General features: G+C 50.6%; 1 protein-coding gene across 1 annotated transcript; it reads left to right on the forward strand.

The window, feature by feature from the left end:
- Positions 1–3,922: 3,922 nt before the first annotated feature.
- Positions 3,923–17,462, forward strand: CCR7 (C-C motif chemokine receptor 7). Its single transcript, XM_019416083.2, has 3 exons — positions 3,923–3,990; positions 10,201–10,250; positions 13,197–17,462. Exons 1-3 carry the CDS (start codon positions 3,981–3,983, stop codon positions 14,274–14,276), a joined length of 1,140 nt encoding a protein of 379 aa, XP_019271628.1. The 5' UTR covers positions 3,923–3,980; the 3' UTR covers positions 14,277–17,462.
- The last annotated feature ends 263 nt before the right edge of the window (positions 17,463–17,725 follow it).

A 17,725-nucleotide genomic window follows, 5' to 3' on the forward strand; every position in this document is an offset into this window, starting at 1 on the left:
GGGCTGGCTGATGGACTCTAGGATCACAGACATGAAGCCACTGCTGGGGACACCACTGGAAGCAGAGAAGGAAACACCCTAGTGATGGAAAAAGCCATACCATGCAAACAACACCCACAAATGAGTTTGAAAGGCTATACTAATATCAGACGAAACAGACTTTAAGACAAAAAATGATTATAGAGACAAAGAAGAACATTTTGTAATGATATAGGGATCAATCCATCAAGAAGATATAACAAATACACATATATTCAGTTAAAAAACAGAGCCCCAAAACACATAAAGCAAACACTGACGGAATCAAAGGGAGAAATACTCAATTCAACAATCATGGTCGGAGATTTCAAAACCCTCCTTTCAATAACGGATTAAAAAACTAGGCAGTAGATCAATAAGGAAGCAGAAAACTTGACCAACTATAAATCAACTGAACCCAACAGATGTCCATAGACTGCTTCACTCAACAACAGCAGAGTACATATTCTTCTCGGGTGCACATGGAACATTCTCCAAATAGACCATATGTTAGGCTATAAAATGAATCTCAACAAATTTTAAAGAATTAAGATCAGGGTGCCTGGGTGGCTCAGTTGGCTAAGGTCTGACTCTTGATTTCAGCTCAGGTCATAATCTCATGGTTTGTGAGTTTGAGCCCTGTGTTGGGCTCTGTGCTGACAGTGTGGAGCCTGCTTGGTATTCTCTCTCTTCCTCTCTCTCTGCCTCTTCCCTGCTCTCTTGCTCTCTCTCAAAATAAATAAACATTAAAAAAAAACTACACATATAAAAATATTTAAAAAAAATAAAAGAACTAAGACCACGCAAATGATAGTCTCTGATCACAATCAGTAACAGAAGGAATGGGGCACCTGCGTGGCTCAGTCAGTTGAGCATCCAACTTCAGCTCAGGTCATGACATCATGGTTCATGAGTTCGAGCCCCACATTGGGCTCTGTGCTGACAGCTCAGAGCCTGGGGCCTGCTTTGGATTCTGTGTCTCCCTCTCTCTCTCTGCCCCTCCCCCACTCGTGCTCTGTCTCTCTCTCAAAAATAAATAAACATTAAATAATTTTTAAAAAAACAGTCAATAACAGAAGGAAAATTTCAGAATCCACAGATACGTGGAAATTAAATAACACACTTGTAAATAATCAGTGGACCAAAGAACTCACAAAGGAAATTAGAAAATGCTTCTAATGAAAATACAACATATCAAAACCTATGGGATGCAGCTAAGTCAGTGCTTGGAAATTTATAGCTATAAATGACTATATTGGGGAAAAAAAGAAGAAAGATTTCATATAAAGAACCTAGCTCTCACCTTGAAAAATCAGAGAAAGAAGACCAAACTAAAACTGAATCAAGTAGAAGGAAAGAAAGAATAAAGACAAGAATGTAACCAAATGAAATAGAGAATACAAAAAAGTAGGGAAAATCAATAAAACCAAAAACTGGTATACTGAAGAGATTTAAAAAATTGACAGATCTCTAATTAGACTTACCCTGATACCCAAACCACACAAAAACATCACAAGAAAATAAGACTACAGACCTTTATCCCTTATAAACATATATGCAAAAATCCTCAACAAAATGTTAACACCCCAATTCAGCAGCATATAACAAAGATTAGGGGCTCTTGGGTGGCTCAGTCAGTTAAGCATCCCACTCTTGATCCCAGTTCAAGTCAAGATCTCCCAGTTCATGAGATCAATCCCCACCGTGGGTTCTGTGCTGACATCGAGGAGCCTGCTTAGGATTTTCTCTCTCCCTCTCTCACTGCACTCCTGCTCTCTCCTTTCTCTCTTTCTCTCTCTCTCAAAATAAATAAGTAAACTTAACATTTTTTTTGAAAAAAAAAAAAAACATTATACACCATAACCCAATAATTTATCCCAGGTATCCAAGGCTGGTTCAACATACAAAAATCAACCTACATAATACACCATATTTAATAGAATAAAAGACAAAAAAAAAAACAAAAACCAAGGTGGAAACAGAGAGAGCATTTAACAAACTCCAACAAATTGGGAATAGAGGAGAACATGATATATAGAAATTAACTCAAAATGGATCAGAGTTAAATGTCAGAGCTAGAAGTATAGACCTGTCGGAAGAAAACATAGGAACAAGTTAAATCTTGAACTTGAATTAGGCGGTGGTTTTTTAGATAGAATACCAAAAGCACAAGTGATGAAATAAAATAAATGAATTGGGACCTAAAATTAAAAAATTTTATGTTAGAGGTGAAAGACAGGGGCACCTGGGTGGCTTAGTCAGTTAAGTATCCAACTCTTGATTTGGGTTCATGTCATGATCTGATGGTTCATGGGTGTGATCCCTGTGTCAGCCACCACTCTGACATTGCAGAGCCTACTTGGGATTTTCTCTCTCTTCCTCTCTCTCTCTCTGCCCCTCCCCTGTCCCCCCCCCACACACACACATACTCTCTTTTTTTCTCTCTCTCTCTCTCAAAATAGATAAATAAACTTAAAAAAAAAAAAAGAACATGAAAAGACAATCTACTACATTGGAAGAAAATATTTATGAGTCCTATGTCTGATAAAGGACTTATACCCAGAATAATGAAGAACTATTACAACTCACAATAAAAAAACAAATAACCCAATTCAAAACTGGGCAAATGATTTAAATAGGCATTTCTCCAAAGAAATATAGAAATGATCAACACCATTAGGGTAATGCAAATCAAAACCACAATGAGATACCATTTCATAACCACTAGATGACTAGAATTCAAAAGACAATAACAGGTGTTGCCAAGGATGTGTAACCTTCATATAGAACTTATGAGACTGTAACATCATGAGGCCACTTTGGGAAATAGTTTGACAGCTCCTCAAAATGTTAAACCTGGAATTGCCATATGACCTCACAATTTCACTCCTAGGTCTGTACCCAAGAGAAATAAGAGCATATGCCCTACACAAAAACTTGTAAATGAATGTTCATAGCAGCATTATTCATAAAAAACAAAAAGTAGAAACAACCCAAGTGTCCAACTGATGATGAATAAACACAATGTGGTATATCCATACGATGGAATATTATTGGGCCATAAGAAGCAATGAGGAAATGAGACATGCTATAACATGGATGAACCCGGAAAATATTATGCTAAGTGAAAGAAGCCAGATATAAAGGCCACATATTATATAATTCTATTTATGTGACATGCCCACAATAGACAGATGTATAGAGATAGAAAGATTGGCGGTTACCAGGGGCAGGGGGCAAAGGTGGAGGGGAGATGGGGAGTCATTGCTAATGAATAGGGGGAGGGTTGCAGGGGAAAGTGATATAAAATGTTCTAAAATTGATTGTGGTAAAGGTTGCACAACTCTGTGAATCTACAAAACCAAAAAGAGTGAATCTTAAATTTATATGTGGGTTATAGCTCAATAAAGGTGTCAGAAAAAAAGGAAAGGAAGAGAAGAGAAAGAAGAAAGAAACATTCTGACAATGTCTCTCATTCATTCAATGCCTCCCATTGGCCAAACCTATCCAAGAAGCTGGGAGGCAAAATTGTTTGGGAAATGTAGTTCCCTGTGACACTGAGCAGGGCAGAGGAAGGATGGAGATAACCCCTCACTCACCTCTGATTCTCTGGCCCGTGAGATTCAGTCTATAAACACGTGTCAAATCTATAACTGGCCCTTATTCTCCTGCCTTGGGCTGGGATCTGTCTGTTGGACTATACAGGGGGCTTTTTGAATATAAATAACCTGATGATTCATGATCCTATGACCAGTGAGTGGGCTATCACTGTCACCTTCTCATTCCCCTTGGTTCCAGAAAGCACTATAGGGTTGAGGCCGGATTGGAGGGAGGAGCAGGGGTAGGAGGGGCAGAGAAGAGGGTGGCTGCTCTCACAACTTAAAAGCACTTCCTCCCCAGACAGTGAGAGCTCAAGACCCGGCACAGCCTTCCTGTGTGGTTTCAGCCGCCCAGAGAGTGTCATGGACCTGGGTGAGTGAGCCTCCTATGTGAGAAAAAGCAGTACTGGGGTCACTCTGACATCCAGCCTGACTTTGTGGAATGGAGGTGGAGGAGGGGGATGGAAGGTATGGAGGAGCCTCCTGAGGAATCAGTTTCTGAATTTGGTGTCTGCTCCCAGAGAGTGCCACCCTGTTCTCCCAGGCATGGTGGATGCACCTGTCAGACCTGGGGAAGGGGGTAACCATCGGTACTAGGAAAGACAAGGCAGAGTGAGGTTGTGTCTTTCTAGAACAGTAGGGACGGGAGAAGGCTGCAGGGCTAGGGTTGGTGGTGATCTGGACGGCACCTGTTCTCATCTCAGCTTGGGGTGATGGGTGAGGCTCTCTAGGACCTGTTCCATCAGGGACAAAGTCTCCCCAGAGGGCTCTGGGCCCCTCCGCTTCCCGCCTTCCCTCTGATTTCCACCTTTATCACCTGCTAACCAGGGATCAGAAGCTCTGTTACCTCAGGGTTGCGAGGAGGAGTAAATAGGAGATGATGCCTTGTGCCAGTGGTATAGGCGGTGCAAATGCAAGCCGGCTGCCCACCTCTCTGGCTTTGCCGCCGCCTCTTGCAGGTTAAAGGCTGGGTGGGCTATGGGAGATGGGACCGCAATGGGGCATTCAGTTTGAAGTCAGAGCCCAGGCCTCCAGCACAGCCTCTGTGTCACTTCATTGCTTTTTCTGCCCTGGCAGATGAGTTTTCCCTTTAAAAAGCCTGTCCTCTGGTCTAACCTCAGTCTTAACTAGAGGGAACGAAGCTCTTGAGAGGGTTTTGAGGGGTACGTCCAGCTCCAGACACCCCATTTGTAAATCTCAGCTGTGAAGTCAGACCCGGCTGAGGCTACAAAGGCCAGGTTCCTGGATGGTTCATTCTCACCAGCAAGCGAAGCACCACGGCGGCCTCAAAGCCGCAAGAGGTTGGCTTTAAAAAGTGAAGGTTCACTGGTGCTGTCCTCATACTCCTCCCACCACACCACAGCTTCTTGCCTTTACTCTACCTCCCCCACACCTGCCCGGAACCCTGGGCGGACAGAGTGATCAGCTGTAAAGGGGTTAAAGTAGCCACCCACCCCACCACCTGGGGCTCCTGGGAAGGTGGGGTCTGATCTTTACCTCTCCATCACAGGTGCTTTGGGGGTGTGAGCAGAAAGTATCTGTGGAATGAATGAATGACATCAAGAACTCTGAGTTGATTTTAGTTTTTAAAAATCTCTTCCAACCTCCTCTCCTGCCACCAGCCTGCTCGCTAATCCCACTCCCCAGACCCCCACCACTTACCATAATCACAAAACGCAGGCATCACCCCCTAAGAAGCGGTCCCTGACTCTCTGTGTGACCTCTGTGAAGGAAACCAAGCAGGGTCCCAGTGGTGTGATGGGAAATGTTGGAAAACCTGCTCCCCCCCCATCCCCCTAGGAGGAAAGGCTGTGATTGGTAGTTCTTGCCAATTTCCATTGTGTAAATTCTCCCGCCATGGTTAATTTCAAGCCTTAGACAATTTCAAGGGATGAAATGGCTGAGCACAGAGTCAGGGAAGGATGTACACAACTAGCTCCCTGGGCCTGTGAGAACCAGCTCTCTAGTCCACCACTGAGGGTCCCCCACCCCTCCCCAACCTAGGTTTGGGGAGCTAGTCTCACAGGCTTTGATGGGGGGAAGGAGGGCAACCTCTGGTTTAGGAGTAAGGGATGTTCTTGCCTGCCTCACTCAACTCAAGAGAGAGCCCCAACGGCCAAGCCTGAAATGCTGGTAAGAAGGGAAGCCACTGAGAGAAGCGTTGCTCAGAACGGACTCTGGACGGTTGGTTAAGGCGTGTGGGCCACAGAGGATCTGTTTTTCTCTCTTCATCTGCCCAGCAGGGAGCAAGAGGTGGGCGAGGAGACAGAGTTTCTGTTACACAAAATGAAAACACTGAAGCAGGACTGAACTGGTCTTTGATTCACGATTTGAATGAGCACCCCCCACTCCAAGCATCCTCCCCACCTTCGAGGGAGGAAACTTAAGACCTCAGAATTCTCCAAAGCAGAGAAGAAAAAAATGAGTCCATCAGAGACTTCTCTCTCATAGCTTGACCTGAAATGGTGGCAGAGGGGTATTGAAGGAACTCAGGGCCAACGCTTCCCGGCCTTTTGGGGCCTGGCCGGGTGGGGGTGGGGGTGGGGGTGGGAATGGTACAGCCTGAGGGGGCTGTTGGAGAAATCTCTCCTCTTGGTTTGGCACCTTCTTTCCATCGGCTATCATTGATGGGCGAATTGGGGCATGACAAGTCTCGTGGAGTGAGAGACACATATGTCAACAAGCCACTGAGACAGAGCGAGATACAAAGCTGATGGGGCGAGCGTGAGGCACTTGGGAAGCTCAAAGAAAAGAATAGTGAGCATGGGTCAGAGGGGCATTTCAGTTGGGTTTTGAAAGGTGGGTAAGCGTCACCAAACCAGACAAGGAGGAACAAGGGATGCGGGATGTGGCAGGGATAACAAATCCAATTTTCATCAGAGGCCAATAAGTCAAATGCCCTTATGTCAGGGCAGATGTGGGGCCAGTTCTGCGATGTTAGGGGGATAGAAACAACAGAACTGGATGACCCGTAAGATATGGGAAAGTGAGGATTCCCATCCTGCCCCATGGAGGTCCCTATACACAGTGGGTTCATCAGAAATGTAATGGGATGCAGTCGTGAGAGTTCCATTCTAATCTCAGATCAGTCTCTTAGAAGCTGTGTGGCCCCAAGCAAGTGGCTTAACCTCTCTGGGCCTCTATTTTTGGGAATATAGTATGAACATCGCAAGACATCGCTCACAGGATGTTGCAAGGGAGACATACACAAAGACGAAAGGGAAGAACAAAAGGGGGGTTAGGAGTGTGGTTTCTGGAGATGGAAGGATTCAAAGCCCAACTCCACTACTAGCTGACCGTGTGACTCGGAAAATTACCAATCTCGCTGTGCTTCAGTTTCCTCAGTGCCAGATGGGGATACCAGGAATACCTATGTCAGGTCTTCTGTGAGGATGAAATTATCAGACCTGGGAAGGGTTTGGTGTGGACTGAGAGCTCAGTGGGATCTGAATGATATCACTGGATAAAACAGTTGATATCACAGTGACTGCAGGGTTCAACAGCCCTGCCTACTGCCTGAAGGGCACCCCCCCCCCCCAGTTCTCCCACCTTCTCTCCAAATTTCCTTACTGCTTCCTTGCTTCTTCCCTCCCCTTCTCCACTGCCTCCTCTCCCTCCAACCCTGCCCCCTGTAAAAAAAAAAAAAAAAAAGTGTCAGCAGGTGAGGAATTCCAGAGAGGAAAAAGTCTGCAGGGGCTTTGCGGAGGGGCAGCTGATGGGCAGCTATAATTCTCTGGGCAGCCTGGAGGGCCCGGAAAATGTGGAGATGGAAGTTCAGGATTTGGGGGAGTAACTGACCAGCAGTCTCCTCCTCCCAGACAGGGAGGCAGTTTCCCTTGCTGGGGGCTCAGGTTGGAGTTCTAGGGAATTTTCTTTCCATTATGATTATTACTAGAAACTCAAGAACTCAGAAAATACCCAACATGTAAGTCACCCACTTCTCAACCCCTGAGATTCCCAACGTCAGTGACCTCACCCAAGCTGGTGCTCAGGGTCCATTGCTTTATGACTTTGTGCCAGACAGAAGCAATCTGACTCATGGCCGTTGACCAGGCTCCTGTCCCACCACAGAGTTCCCCTAAATTCCCATTTGATAACCTTTCTTGAAAACGGCCTATTTTTGTTCTACAAATCCTTGCTCATCCGCCATTTCCAACACACCTGGAATGAGAAATCATCTACACACACACACACACACACACCCTGGTCCCGCCCCGTTTCTCTTCCCCTCCACCGGTGAGCAAAGGAATGGGACAGGGCCCAGGAGGAGAAGGGGTTGATGGAGTAAAATAGAGACACCTCTTGCTCCTTGTATCTCACCCGTTGTGACTTAATCAAACCTTTGAGGTTTCTCAGTTCTCACTGACAGTCAAAACGAGCTTTCTCTAGAGTAACGAAATATTTGTACGTGTTTAAAGAAACCTCGAGCGCTTCACGCCAAGATGAGTCAGTGGAGGCTGGGCTGTGCGCGTTGGACCCTGACGAGAGCGTGGCTGAAGTAAAGACGTGGGCTTGGGCAGGGCCCCTCCGGGTAATTCAGCGGATGGGAGAGGGGGGCTAGGATGTTGCATGACAATCTGTTCCCCACCAGGGAACAAGGGGGCAAGCTGGGGAAAACCGGCTAGTGGGTGCCTGCCCTCAGAAAGAGAAGACAGCCAGGAAGGCAGGTGCAGGCAGACCATGAGGGTCTTGACTGCCATACTAAGCTAAGGGGGCTTCCTCCTTAGGGGTGGATGGCGAGGTCCTCAGGATTTCGGAGGACAGCTGGTCGGGGTGGGCATCAGAGGTCAGCCTCAGAAAGACGTGTCTAAGCGGTAGTGTGCCGTATAACTTGCTTGACGTGAGAGAAATACCTATTTGCTTATGTGGCCTGATGCCCTTCCTCCTTCACTCAGGAACCCCCAAGCCCAGAATCCCCAGCGTTAGGCTCTCCATCAGAGCACACGGTGTGTGAATTGGGTGTCATGCAGAGAGGCTTCCAGCAGGTGGCGCTGTGGCCAAGGAAACAGACTCCGGTGCTCTCCCTCTTGGAAGCAGAATTCCTCGCTGCAGGAAGAGGGCCCCCAGCTTCCAGAAGGTGCTTGAAGCACAGTCCGAAGCATTTCCCTGTCCCTGCTGAGGCTGGAGGTGCGACCGGCCTGCAAGTCCTGCCTGGGCATGCATTGGTGGCACCCCAGTTATTGACTGTCCTGTGGGCCAGGCCCTGGCTGGGAACTGAGGGTCCTGTTATTATAGGGAGGGGGCTACAAAGGCAAGAAAGCACAATCCCTGCCCTCCGGGTGCTCCCAGAAGGTTAGGTGATCTGTACATAAAGTACCCTGTGAACTGTCCTCCCTGCTCAGGCTCAGAGGAAGTAAGCTCCCGCTCCAGCCCCTCAGCTCCTCTACAAAGCCGAACTGAGCAGCCAACTGTCCATCTTCTGACTGCAGCACACCAGGCCTGTGCTCACCTAGGGTCTCGGCCTGCTGCTCAGACTCAAGGAGAGCCTCCTGGCTTCCAGAATGTACCCAGGGCACACTCTGGACAGGCCAGACAAGGTCCCTTCCCCACAGCTGAACACGTTCCCCTTTCCCACATCACACAAGGCCCCGGATTAGCAAGAAGTTAAAGAGAGAATGTATACACACACTTCAGTCAAGCCAAAAAAGTAGTTACTTCAGAGAAGTCTCCCATCATACCACACTGTCACAGGACAGTGTCCCCTCAGGCCATCCTGGTGCTCTCTCTCCCTTGGAAGAAGGGGAAGCAGGGCATTCATTCGTTCATTCATTCACCAACACACAATTCCCTGGTGCCTTCTTGATTTGGGGTCTGCGCTGGGTAAAAGGGAAGAGATCCCTGCTCTAAAAGCAGGCTGAGAAAACAGGCAAAGTAAACCACCAGTTGGCCTTGATGAATGTCACTTGAATGAGAGGCTATGGAGGCAGATGGGTCCCCAGAGCACTTTCCCATCTTTGAGATGCCAGGAAATAACCTCACTCCTCCACCCATCCCTGTGACATTACCCTATTTCCTCAGCTGGCCTCACCCAGAAGTCACTCAGGGCTGTATTTGGGGCTGCCCACTCACCTGGGTGTAGGAAAAATGCTCCCCAGTGGCTACTGGCACCAGAACGGTGCAGGACACACACACACACACACACACACACACACACACACACACACACCCTGACCACCACCACCTCAGGGCTGTGCTACCCATATAACCTGGAATGGGAGGGGCCGCTCAGACCCAGGAGTCAAGGTCAATCAAAATTCAGCCTTGAGGGGTGGTATGGGCCAGAGTGGACTTTCCAACTCCAGAAGACACCCTGAAGAACCAAGGGGGTGGGGAGCAGGGACTGCCCGCTGATCCCACTCCTTCCCAGGACCTCGGAGTAGAGAACGAGGAGGAGAGGGCGGCAAGGCTGGGCAGGCAGCCAGGTGCTTCAAGGCACAATCTGGTTCTGATGTTCCAGGCAAATGTGGTGCCTGGGGCTTGTGATGAAAGTTCCCAGCAGTGCCCCCACCCCTCCCAGAGGCTTTCTTTCATAACAAATCCCTGGCCCTGCCACGCAATAACTTTCTCACCTTGTCTCCTACAGGGAAACCAATGAAAAGCGTGCTGGTGGTGGCTCTCCTTGTCATTTTCCAGGTGAGATCTGTGGCCGAGAAAAGCTCTGTTCCCTCCTCCATACCCCCTCCCCAAGTTCCCCCCCCCTTCCCATCCCTGGGGTCCTGGTGGAGGAGGTGGGCACTTGCTGGAAGAAAATAGACCCAGACACAAACCCACTCGTTATTCCTTAAGCTGATGGCCATCCCTCTCCATCTGCTAAGTGACCCTACAAAGCCACAGATGGTCTACGAATGTCCTTTACTCCATTTAAATGAAAACATGGGGTCAGGGAATAAGACACCACTGTCTCCCCCACCCCACTTCCACTGTCCCCATTCAGGATCCAGAAATGTGGGCTCCATCTGAGTTCGTGGGAAGGAACTGCACAAAGCAAAGGCTGTGAGGTGACTGGAGTCTATGCATATGTATGCATAGCCACACATGTAAAACTTCATACGTGAGCTGAGAGAACCCTTGGTCTGGTGGCCTGGTTACTATCCAGTTACCGCAAAGCTGTCTCCCTCCCCCAGTGTCCAGCCGAAGCCTCCCCTGGAGGCCCCAGTCCCTTCTGTGAAGTCAAGAGGCCCATTTGAGCCCCACTTAATGGGGAGGGAAGAAAGGATGAGGCCTGGGACACTGGGGGTGGGGGTTGGTGCACATACTTTATGGGGGCCTGAACTCTGCAGGAGCAAAGTCCCCCAGTTTACAACGTTCTGCTTCGCAATCCCAGAAACGGAGACAGGAAATCTGGCCCCGTGAAGTACCAGAGTTAGAAGAAACTGTAACTCATACAGTCTACTCTCTTCCATTTGTTCGGGCGGGAGCTCTCTTGGAGGGGGAGGGGGAGGGGGAGGGGGGAGGCTGAGGCCAGAACTGGAGAGGCAGTCCTTCAGAATTTGGCGCTTCCCCGGGTCTGGAGGCCAGAGGGGCAGCTTTCCAAGAGCTCCGGCCAGAGGCAGGCCCCAACCTGGGCGCTGTTCCCAAAACCCCATCCCAGAGGCCCCCTGGAGCTTGGGCTGCAGCCCACAGCCTGGCCCCCCTCCTCATCACCACTCACTCCCCTCTTGCTTCCCATTTCCAGGACTCAGGAGGGGCTGTGTTGCTGCAAGTGGAGCCTGGAAGGTTGGGGAGGGGACAAGACAGCTGGGGCTCATTCTTCTCTCTCCTTGGGGGGAGGGGGGTGGCTCAGATGGGGCAGGATGTGGTGGGGCTGAAGGCTACAGAGGCATCAAGCCTGGTGGCCTGGAGCCAGGAGGTAATAAAGGGGAGAAAGAGAAGGCGGGACAGGGTGGTGGGGAGCATGCTTCATAGAGGCTGGGTGTACCCCCTTATGTCCAGGGACCCCGGACTTAAAATCCTGGGCCTTACCATGGGTGGCTGAGAGCAACCAGCCTCTTCCAGGACTCCCAGGCTGCCATCATGCCCACATGAGGGAAAGGGGGTTGTCACTGATATTTGCTCAAGATAGCAAAGCCCAAAGAAAAGGCTCCTGGACATTAGTTTGTCCTTGTTCTGTCCCCAAGCAGGACAGTGATAAATTCGGAATTCGGAAGTAAGAAAGACAGAGACAGGATGTGGGGAAGTCAGTAGACTGGGTTCCACTCTGGCTATGTAACTTTGAGCGAGGCTCTCCAAGAGCCTCCCTTTCCTCAGCTCTAAAGTCACTCCAGCTCCCCAGTTGTATGCAAACCCCATCCTGTTGAGCTGCCCAGAGCCCACTTCCCAGAGGAGGGACCGTGGGCTTCCTGAGGCGATCTTGCAGCCCCACTGCCAGGCTGCACAGGCTTAGCCATCGCTGTGCGCTGAGGCACGGGGCAGGCTGACGTGAGTCCTCCTTCATTGATAAAATCACAGCAGGCTGCCTGAACCCTCACCCTGCCCTGCAGACAGGCTAAAAAAAGCCCTGAGCAGCTGAGCCTGGCTGATTGGGATCTGCCGGAAGAGACTGCAAGGAAGAAAGAGACAGAGAGGTAGGGGAAGAGGGTAGCACAGAGGGAGAGGGAGACAGAACCACACTCTCTTCCTGAGGTGCAGGAAGGACTCCGTCACAGCTGAGGAGGCTATGGCCCAGTGGTGCATCAACCACTCCTGCCATAGCCGTGCAGTTGAGTGCACTTGGGCACACATTGTCTGAGCCCCTACCGCGTGCCGGGCACTGTGCCTTGGGCCCCAGGGATTCATAGAATTCTTCGCGTCCCTAACCGTCCAAAGTCACAGCAGCTCACCCCACACCAGGGTTTCAAGGCCTCTCAACCAAGCATTTGCTTTCCTCTCTTCTCGCTCTAGGCCCTCCTCAACCTTAACCCCAAGGTGGATTTTCCCTTAAAAGCTCAAGTATTTTGTAGGCTCCCTGGAAAAAATATTTCTAGCAGATCCTAAAGGAGGCTCAAGAAGAAAGGCACACATCCCAACTCTCCTGGAGTTTCCAGGCGCCAGAACCTAAGTTAGGCCCCTCGCCACAGCCACGTGAGGGAGATAGTACCCATGTCCATTCCACAGATGAGAAAACTGAGGCCCAGAGATAAAGTGTGTTTATCTGTCCCAAGGCTCATCTGACCCCAAAACCCAGACACTTTCCAGTCCCCCATCAGGGCATGTAGTGACAAGTGTCTCAGAGATGGCAAGATCAGACCCTTGCTACCTATTAGAAATGCAGAATCTTGGGTTCCAGCCTATTAAATCAGGACATGCATTTTGACAAGATCCCCGGGTAATTCATATGTGTGTTAAAATTTGGGAAGCACTGGTTTCACACCAAAGAACCACCTGGAAAGTGGCCCAGATCCATAGAGCCCCGCCCTCTGAGATTATGGTTTGTCTCAAGTAGGGTTTGAGAATTTGCAGGTGATGCTGATGATGCCAGTGGTGGGGGCCACATGTTGAAACCACTGCCCTGGGGCAATCCCAGGGCAGCAAGATTCGCTGAGCTGAGCTGGAAACCACTTCACTAAGCTGGATCATGTTGCCCTATTCCCGTCCCCGCAGGTGTGCCTGTGCCAAGATGAGGTCACAGATGATTACATCGGAGAAAATACCACGGTGGACTACACGCTGTATGAGTCCGTATGCTTCAAGAAAGACGTGCGGAACTTTAAAGCCTGGTTCCTGCCAGTCATGTACTCCGTCATCTGTTTCATGGGTCTGCTGGGCAACGGGCTGGTTGTGCTGACCTACATCTATTTCAAGAGGCTCAAGACCATGACTGATACCTACCTGCTCAACCTGGCCATGGCAGACATCCTCTTCCTCCTGACCCTTCCCTTCTGGGCATACAGCGCGGCCAAGTCCTGGGCCTTCGGCGTCCACATTTGCAAGATCATCTTTGGCATCTACAAGATAAGCTTCTTCAGCGGCATGTTGCTGCTTCTTTGTATCAGCATCGACCGCTACGTGGCCATTGTCCAGGCCGTGTCGGCCCACCGACACCGTGCCCGCGTCCTTTTCATCAGCAAGCTCTCCTGTGTGGGCATCTGGATGCTGGCCATGGTGCTGTCCACCCCAGAGCTGATGTACAGCGGCCTCCAGAAGAGCAGCAGCGAACAAGCACTGCGGTGCTCCCTCATCACTGAGCACGTGGAAGCCCTGATCACCATCCAGGTGGCCCAGATGGTGGTGGGCTTTCTGATCCCCCTGGGGGCCATGAGCTTCTGCTACCTCGTCATCATCCGCACCCTGCTCCAGGCACGCAACTTCGAGCGCAACAAAGCCATCAAGGTCATCATCGCTGTGGTCGTGGTCTTTATAGCCTTCCAGCTGCCCTACAATGGGGTGGTCCTGGCCCAGACGGTGGCCAACTTCAATATCACCGGCAGCGGCAGCTGTGAGCTCAGCAAGCAGCTCGACATCGCCTACGACATCACCTACAGCCTGGCCTGCGTCCGCTGCTGCGTCAACCCTTTCTTATACGCTTTCATTGGCGTCAAGTTCAGAAGCGATCTCTTCAAACTCTTCAAGGACTTGGGCTGCCTGAGCCAGGAGCGGCTCCGTCAGTGGTCTTCCTGCCGCCACACCCGGCGCTCCTCCATGAGTGTGGAGGCTGAGACCACCACCACCTTCTCCCCGTAGGAGGCTCCTCTGCCAGGACTAGATGGACCTCCCCCAGGGCCCCTGGGCTGGGGATAGGGAGCAGATGACTTGGGCTCCAAAAACTGCAGAGGGAAAAGCAGTCCTGGCTATTAAGTTTTATCTCGTGGGGAAAGCCTGTGCCGCAGCCCGGGCTTCACCCCGGCCCTAGCTACCTCCACCAAGGTTGCAAAGAGTTGTGGCCGATGAGCCACACCAAGTCCTGCAACACTCCCAAACCGAGGCTGTTGTCTCCCAAACCAAAAACCCAAAGTGGAAGTCGGAATACGGTCCACACTCTTGGGGTAAACAAGTAGTTGGTGACAGGTAGGCTGGCGGAGGGGGCCCGGCGGGTCCTCTGAAGGAAACTCCTTCTGACCTAGAATGACATCCTCCCTGAGATTCAAGGGCTGAGACAAGGTCTTCCAGAAAACAAGGCTTTGTCTCCAAGACCAGAGATGGTGGGGAGGCTTGGCATGGCAGCGAGAGGAGGATGCCAGTGGGCCCAACTCCGACTTTCTGCCTTCATCGCTTTTTCCACTGTCATCTGAGCCAGCAAGAAATGGCAGCCTCTAGGCCTCCCCCAAAGCACACTTGCCCCTCGCCTGCCACCTCTCATCAGGCTGCTGCCCTCCCAGGCTCTCCTCAGGGAGGGGTGTGGTGTTTCTTGCAGGTCAGGCCAGCCGCTTCTGCCCGGCCAAAGCCATGCTCCCAGCCAGGACTCTGGGGCAAGGATGACGTGTGGCCAGCCCTTCTCGGGTCTCAGCTCTGCTCAGATGGAGGAGAGGGCAGGGAGAGGGGTTAGGGGCCACAGGGTGGTGACAGTGCTGGCTGCCAAAGACCAATGAGCTGCTTTTTGTTCTTAGTCGTGGGGACAAAAAACTCTCATCCTGTCCAGCACGGTTTACTCACATACAAATACAAGTTTTCCCTTGAGGAAACAACAGCTTTAAAAGAAGGGAACATTTTTTGATAAATGACAAATGGGCATGTTCCTGTTTTGCAAACTCTCACTTCCCACCTGACCACCCCCACTCCTCTCTTTGCCCCGGTCTTCATTGCTCAGAGATGCTCGGAGCCACGAGGTCTGCCGAGCTATGTCCTGAGCCCATCCAATGACACAGCCCCAAGAGACTAAAAGAAGCAGGGGGAGGGGAGGCACAAGGTGCCTGTCTTGCAAATGCCCTTCCAGAGCTCATGGGAGAGGACCTAAGCCTGCACCATCAGCAGTGATCTAGAGACACGAGTGTGAGCTGACCTTTGGAAAGAACCAAGTTGTCCCTGTAACCTCAATGGCTGGGAGCTCTCCCTGACCTTTAGGAACATTGACACACTGATCTGCTCATCTGTCCCGACTCAGCCTGGAACCAGAGCCCCTGACCCTTTGTCAGTCCCTTCAAGTTCCCCAAAATGGTGTTTCCAGGGAGGACCTCCCCCTGGGCACAGAGACCACAGCATGCTGGATTAAGGGGGCTTGGGATGAGACCCATGTGATAGGCTTACCCTTTGCTGGCTGCTTGAAAGCCAGGTTCACCCACGTCCCTCCCTACTGACCATTGTTGCAGCAATAGCCAATGTATGGTTACCCACCATGGAGGGGCAAGAATCAAGAAACAGCCACTGCCCTCCACATATATCCATGTCCCTGGGTGCCCTGATGCCCAGAACCTGACCCCTCCAAGCCAGAGCGGAAGTTAGCCCAAGCTGTGACGTATGAGGAGGGGTCTAAAGGGCCCTGAGCACCAATACTTGGGGGCCTGATGCGGGGAAGGGGGTGACATTTATGCAAAGGTGATTCCATCAACTTTACAAAGTGAAAAAAAGCCTGTCTGGTAATGAAGCCCATTGTCCAATTTCACAAGCACATTACATTACCCTCCGCCGTGGGATGCCCTGGGCACTGTTTGTCAGCCGGCCTCCACACCGGGAACCGGCGCCCTGGGAAAAAGGAACCCGGCAAGGACGCAGTCAGCGTGGGGCAGTGCTTGCCGCAGCAGCATTAAATATTAAATGGTGCAGCTGCAAATGTGTGTGCACGAGTGTGGGGAGAAAGGGGGAGCCCCAGAGTGCCTGTGGGACCCCAAAAGGAGCGTGGAGCCCACTGGTGTGCACATCCTAACGAGGGTACAGGCAGGAAACCCAGCCTCAGTTCCTGAAGGGAGAAATGTAAAGGAACGGTCGTGAACAGGAAGCCAGTCCAACCGCACAAACATGCCACCTCAGCTTCAAATACATTTTTCTAAAATAACTGGACATCTCCAAGTATTTACAAAACCCCAGCAAAGTTAATTCCCCAAACTGCTCTATCTCAGCTCATTGCTGGCCTGACCCCTGTTTCCTTGCCCAGCACCCTCATGTGCCTTCAATGAACTTTGGGGGACCCCTAGGAAGAAAGAATAGACTCACTGGGGAGCACTCCCCCAAGGGCTTCTCTCTCTCTCTCTCTCATCTGCTTCATACAACCGCGCCGTCTTCCTAGGTTCATGGCCCCCACAGCCCCTCCCCGTCTCCCACAGCTTCCCCCTTCTTTCCAGCTCCAGCACCTTGCCCCCCAGCTTCCCTGGCTGCAAACCCAGGCCACAAATCTGCCCTTCCAGCCAGAAGCACCACACCTCTACATGGTTTCACGGAGCTGCAAGGGGCCTCAAAGATCCCCAAAATGGTGTTTCCAGGGAGGGCCTCCAGCTGGCCCAAGCCCCAATCACTCTCTAGATGGGGAAACTGAGGCTCAGAGAGAGGAACTGACTTGCTTAAATAGACACTGCAATGTACGGATACTGGATAAACTTGCTTTGGGCGCCTGAGGATCTGGCAGGATTGTGGAGGCGGATGGGGGAGAGCCGAGGCTCTGGAGACTGGCTGACTGTGAACCTCAACTCTATTGCCTCCCAGCTGTGTGACCTCCAACTGTTGCTCAACTGCTCTGAATCTCAGATTTCTCAACTGCAAAGTGGAGAGGATTTGGCAAACATTTAGCACGGTGCCTGGAATGCTGCATGTGGCGGTGAGGAACCCAGCCTCTGCGGCCAGACTGCCTGGCTTGAATCTCAGCTGCGCTACTGGTCTTAGTCTCTCCATGCCTCGGTTTCCTAATCCATGTGATGGAAACAAAAATCATTGCACCTACCTCCTAGGGTTGTCATGAGGAGCAAATAAAATTCATATATGTAAAATGCTTAGAAATCCTTACGGAAGTGTTGTTGATAATCGTTCAGAAATGTTCAAGACACGGTAACTAAAAAAAAAGTTGCTAACCACAAGGAAACCAAATTCAATTCTTTAGCCCCATTTCCATCCTCATACAATTTGTAAATCAAGCTGGAAGACAAGCTGAAGATTAGTCAGTCTGTCCTTCCCACCAATTGTACAGGTGAGCCAACTGAGGCTCTGAGAGGTGAATGACTCCCCTGGGGTCTCTCAGGAGCTCTTGGCCATGCTAGAACTTGAACCCA

The sequence above is a fragment of the Panthera pardus genome, unplaced genomic scaffold, assembly GCF_024362965.1.
Source record: "Panthera pardus isolate Hobbes unplaced genomic scaffold, ASM2436296v1 HiC_scaffold_3, whole genome shotgun sequence".
Lineage (NCBI taxonomy): Eukaryota > Metazoa > Chordata > Mammalia > Carnivora > Felidae > Panthera > Panthera pardus.

Excerpts from the sequence above, each read along its gene's own strand:
- CCR7 (XM_019416083.2), top strand. Across the intron at positions 10,251-13,196 it reads CTCTCCTTGTCATTTTCCAG|GTGTGCCTGTGCCAAGATGA; the intron begins GTGAGATCTGTG and ends CCGTCCCCGCAG.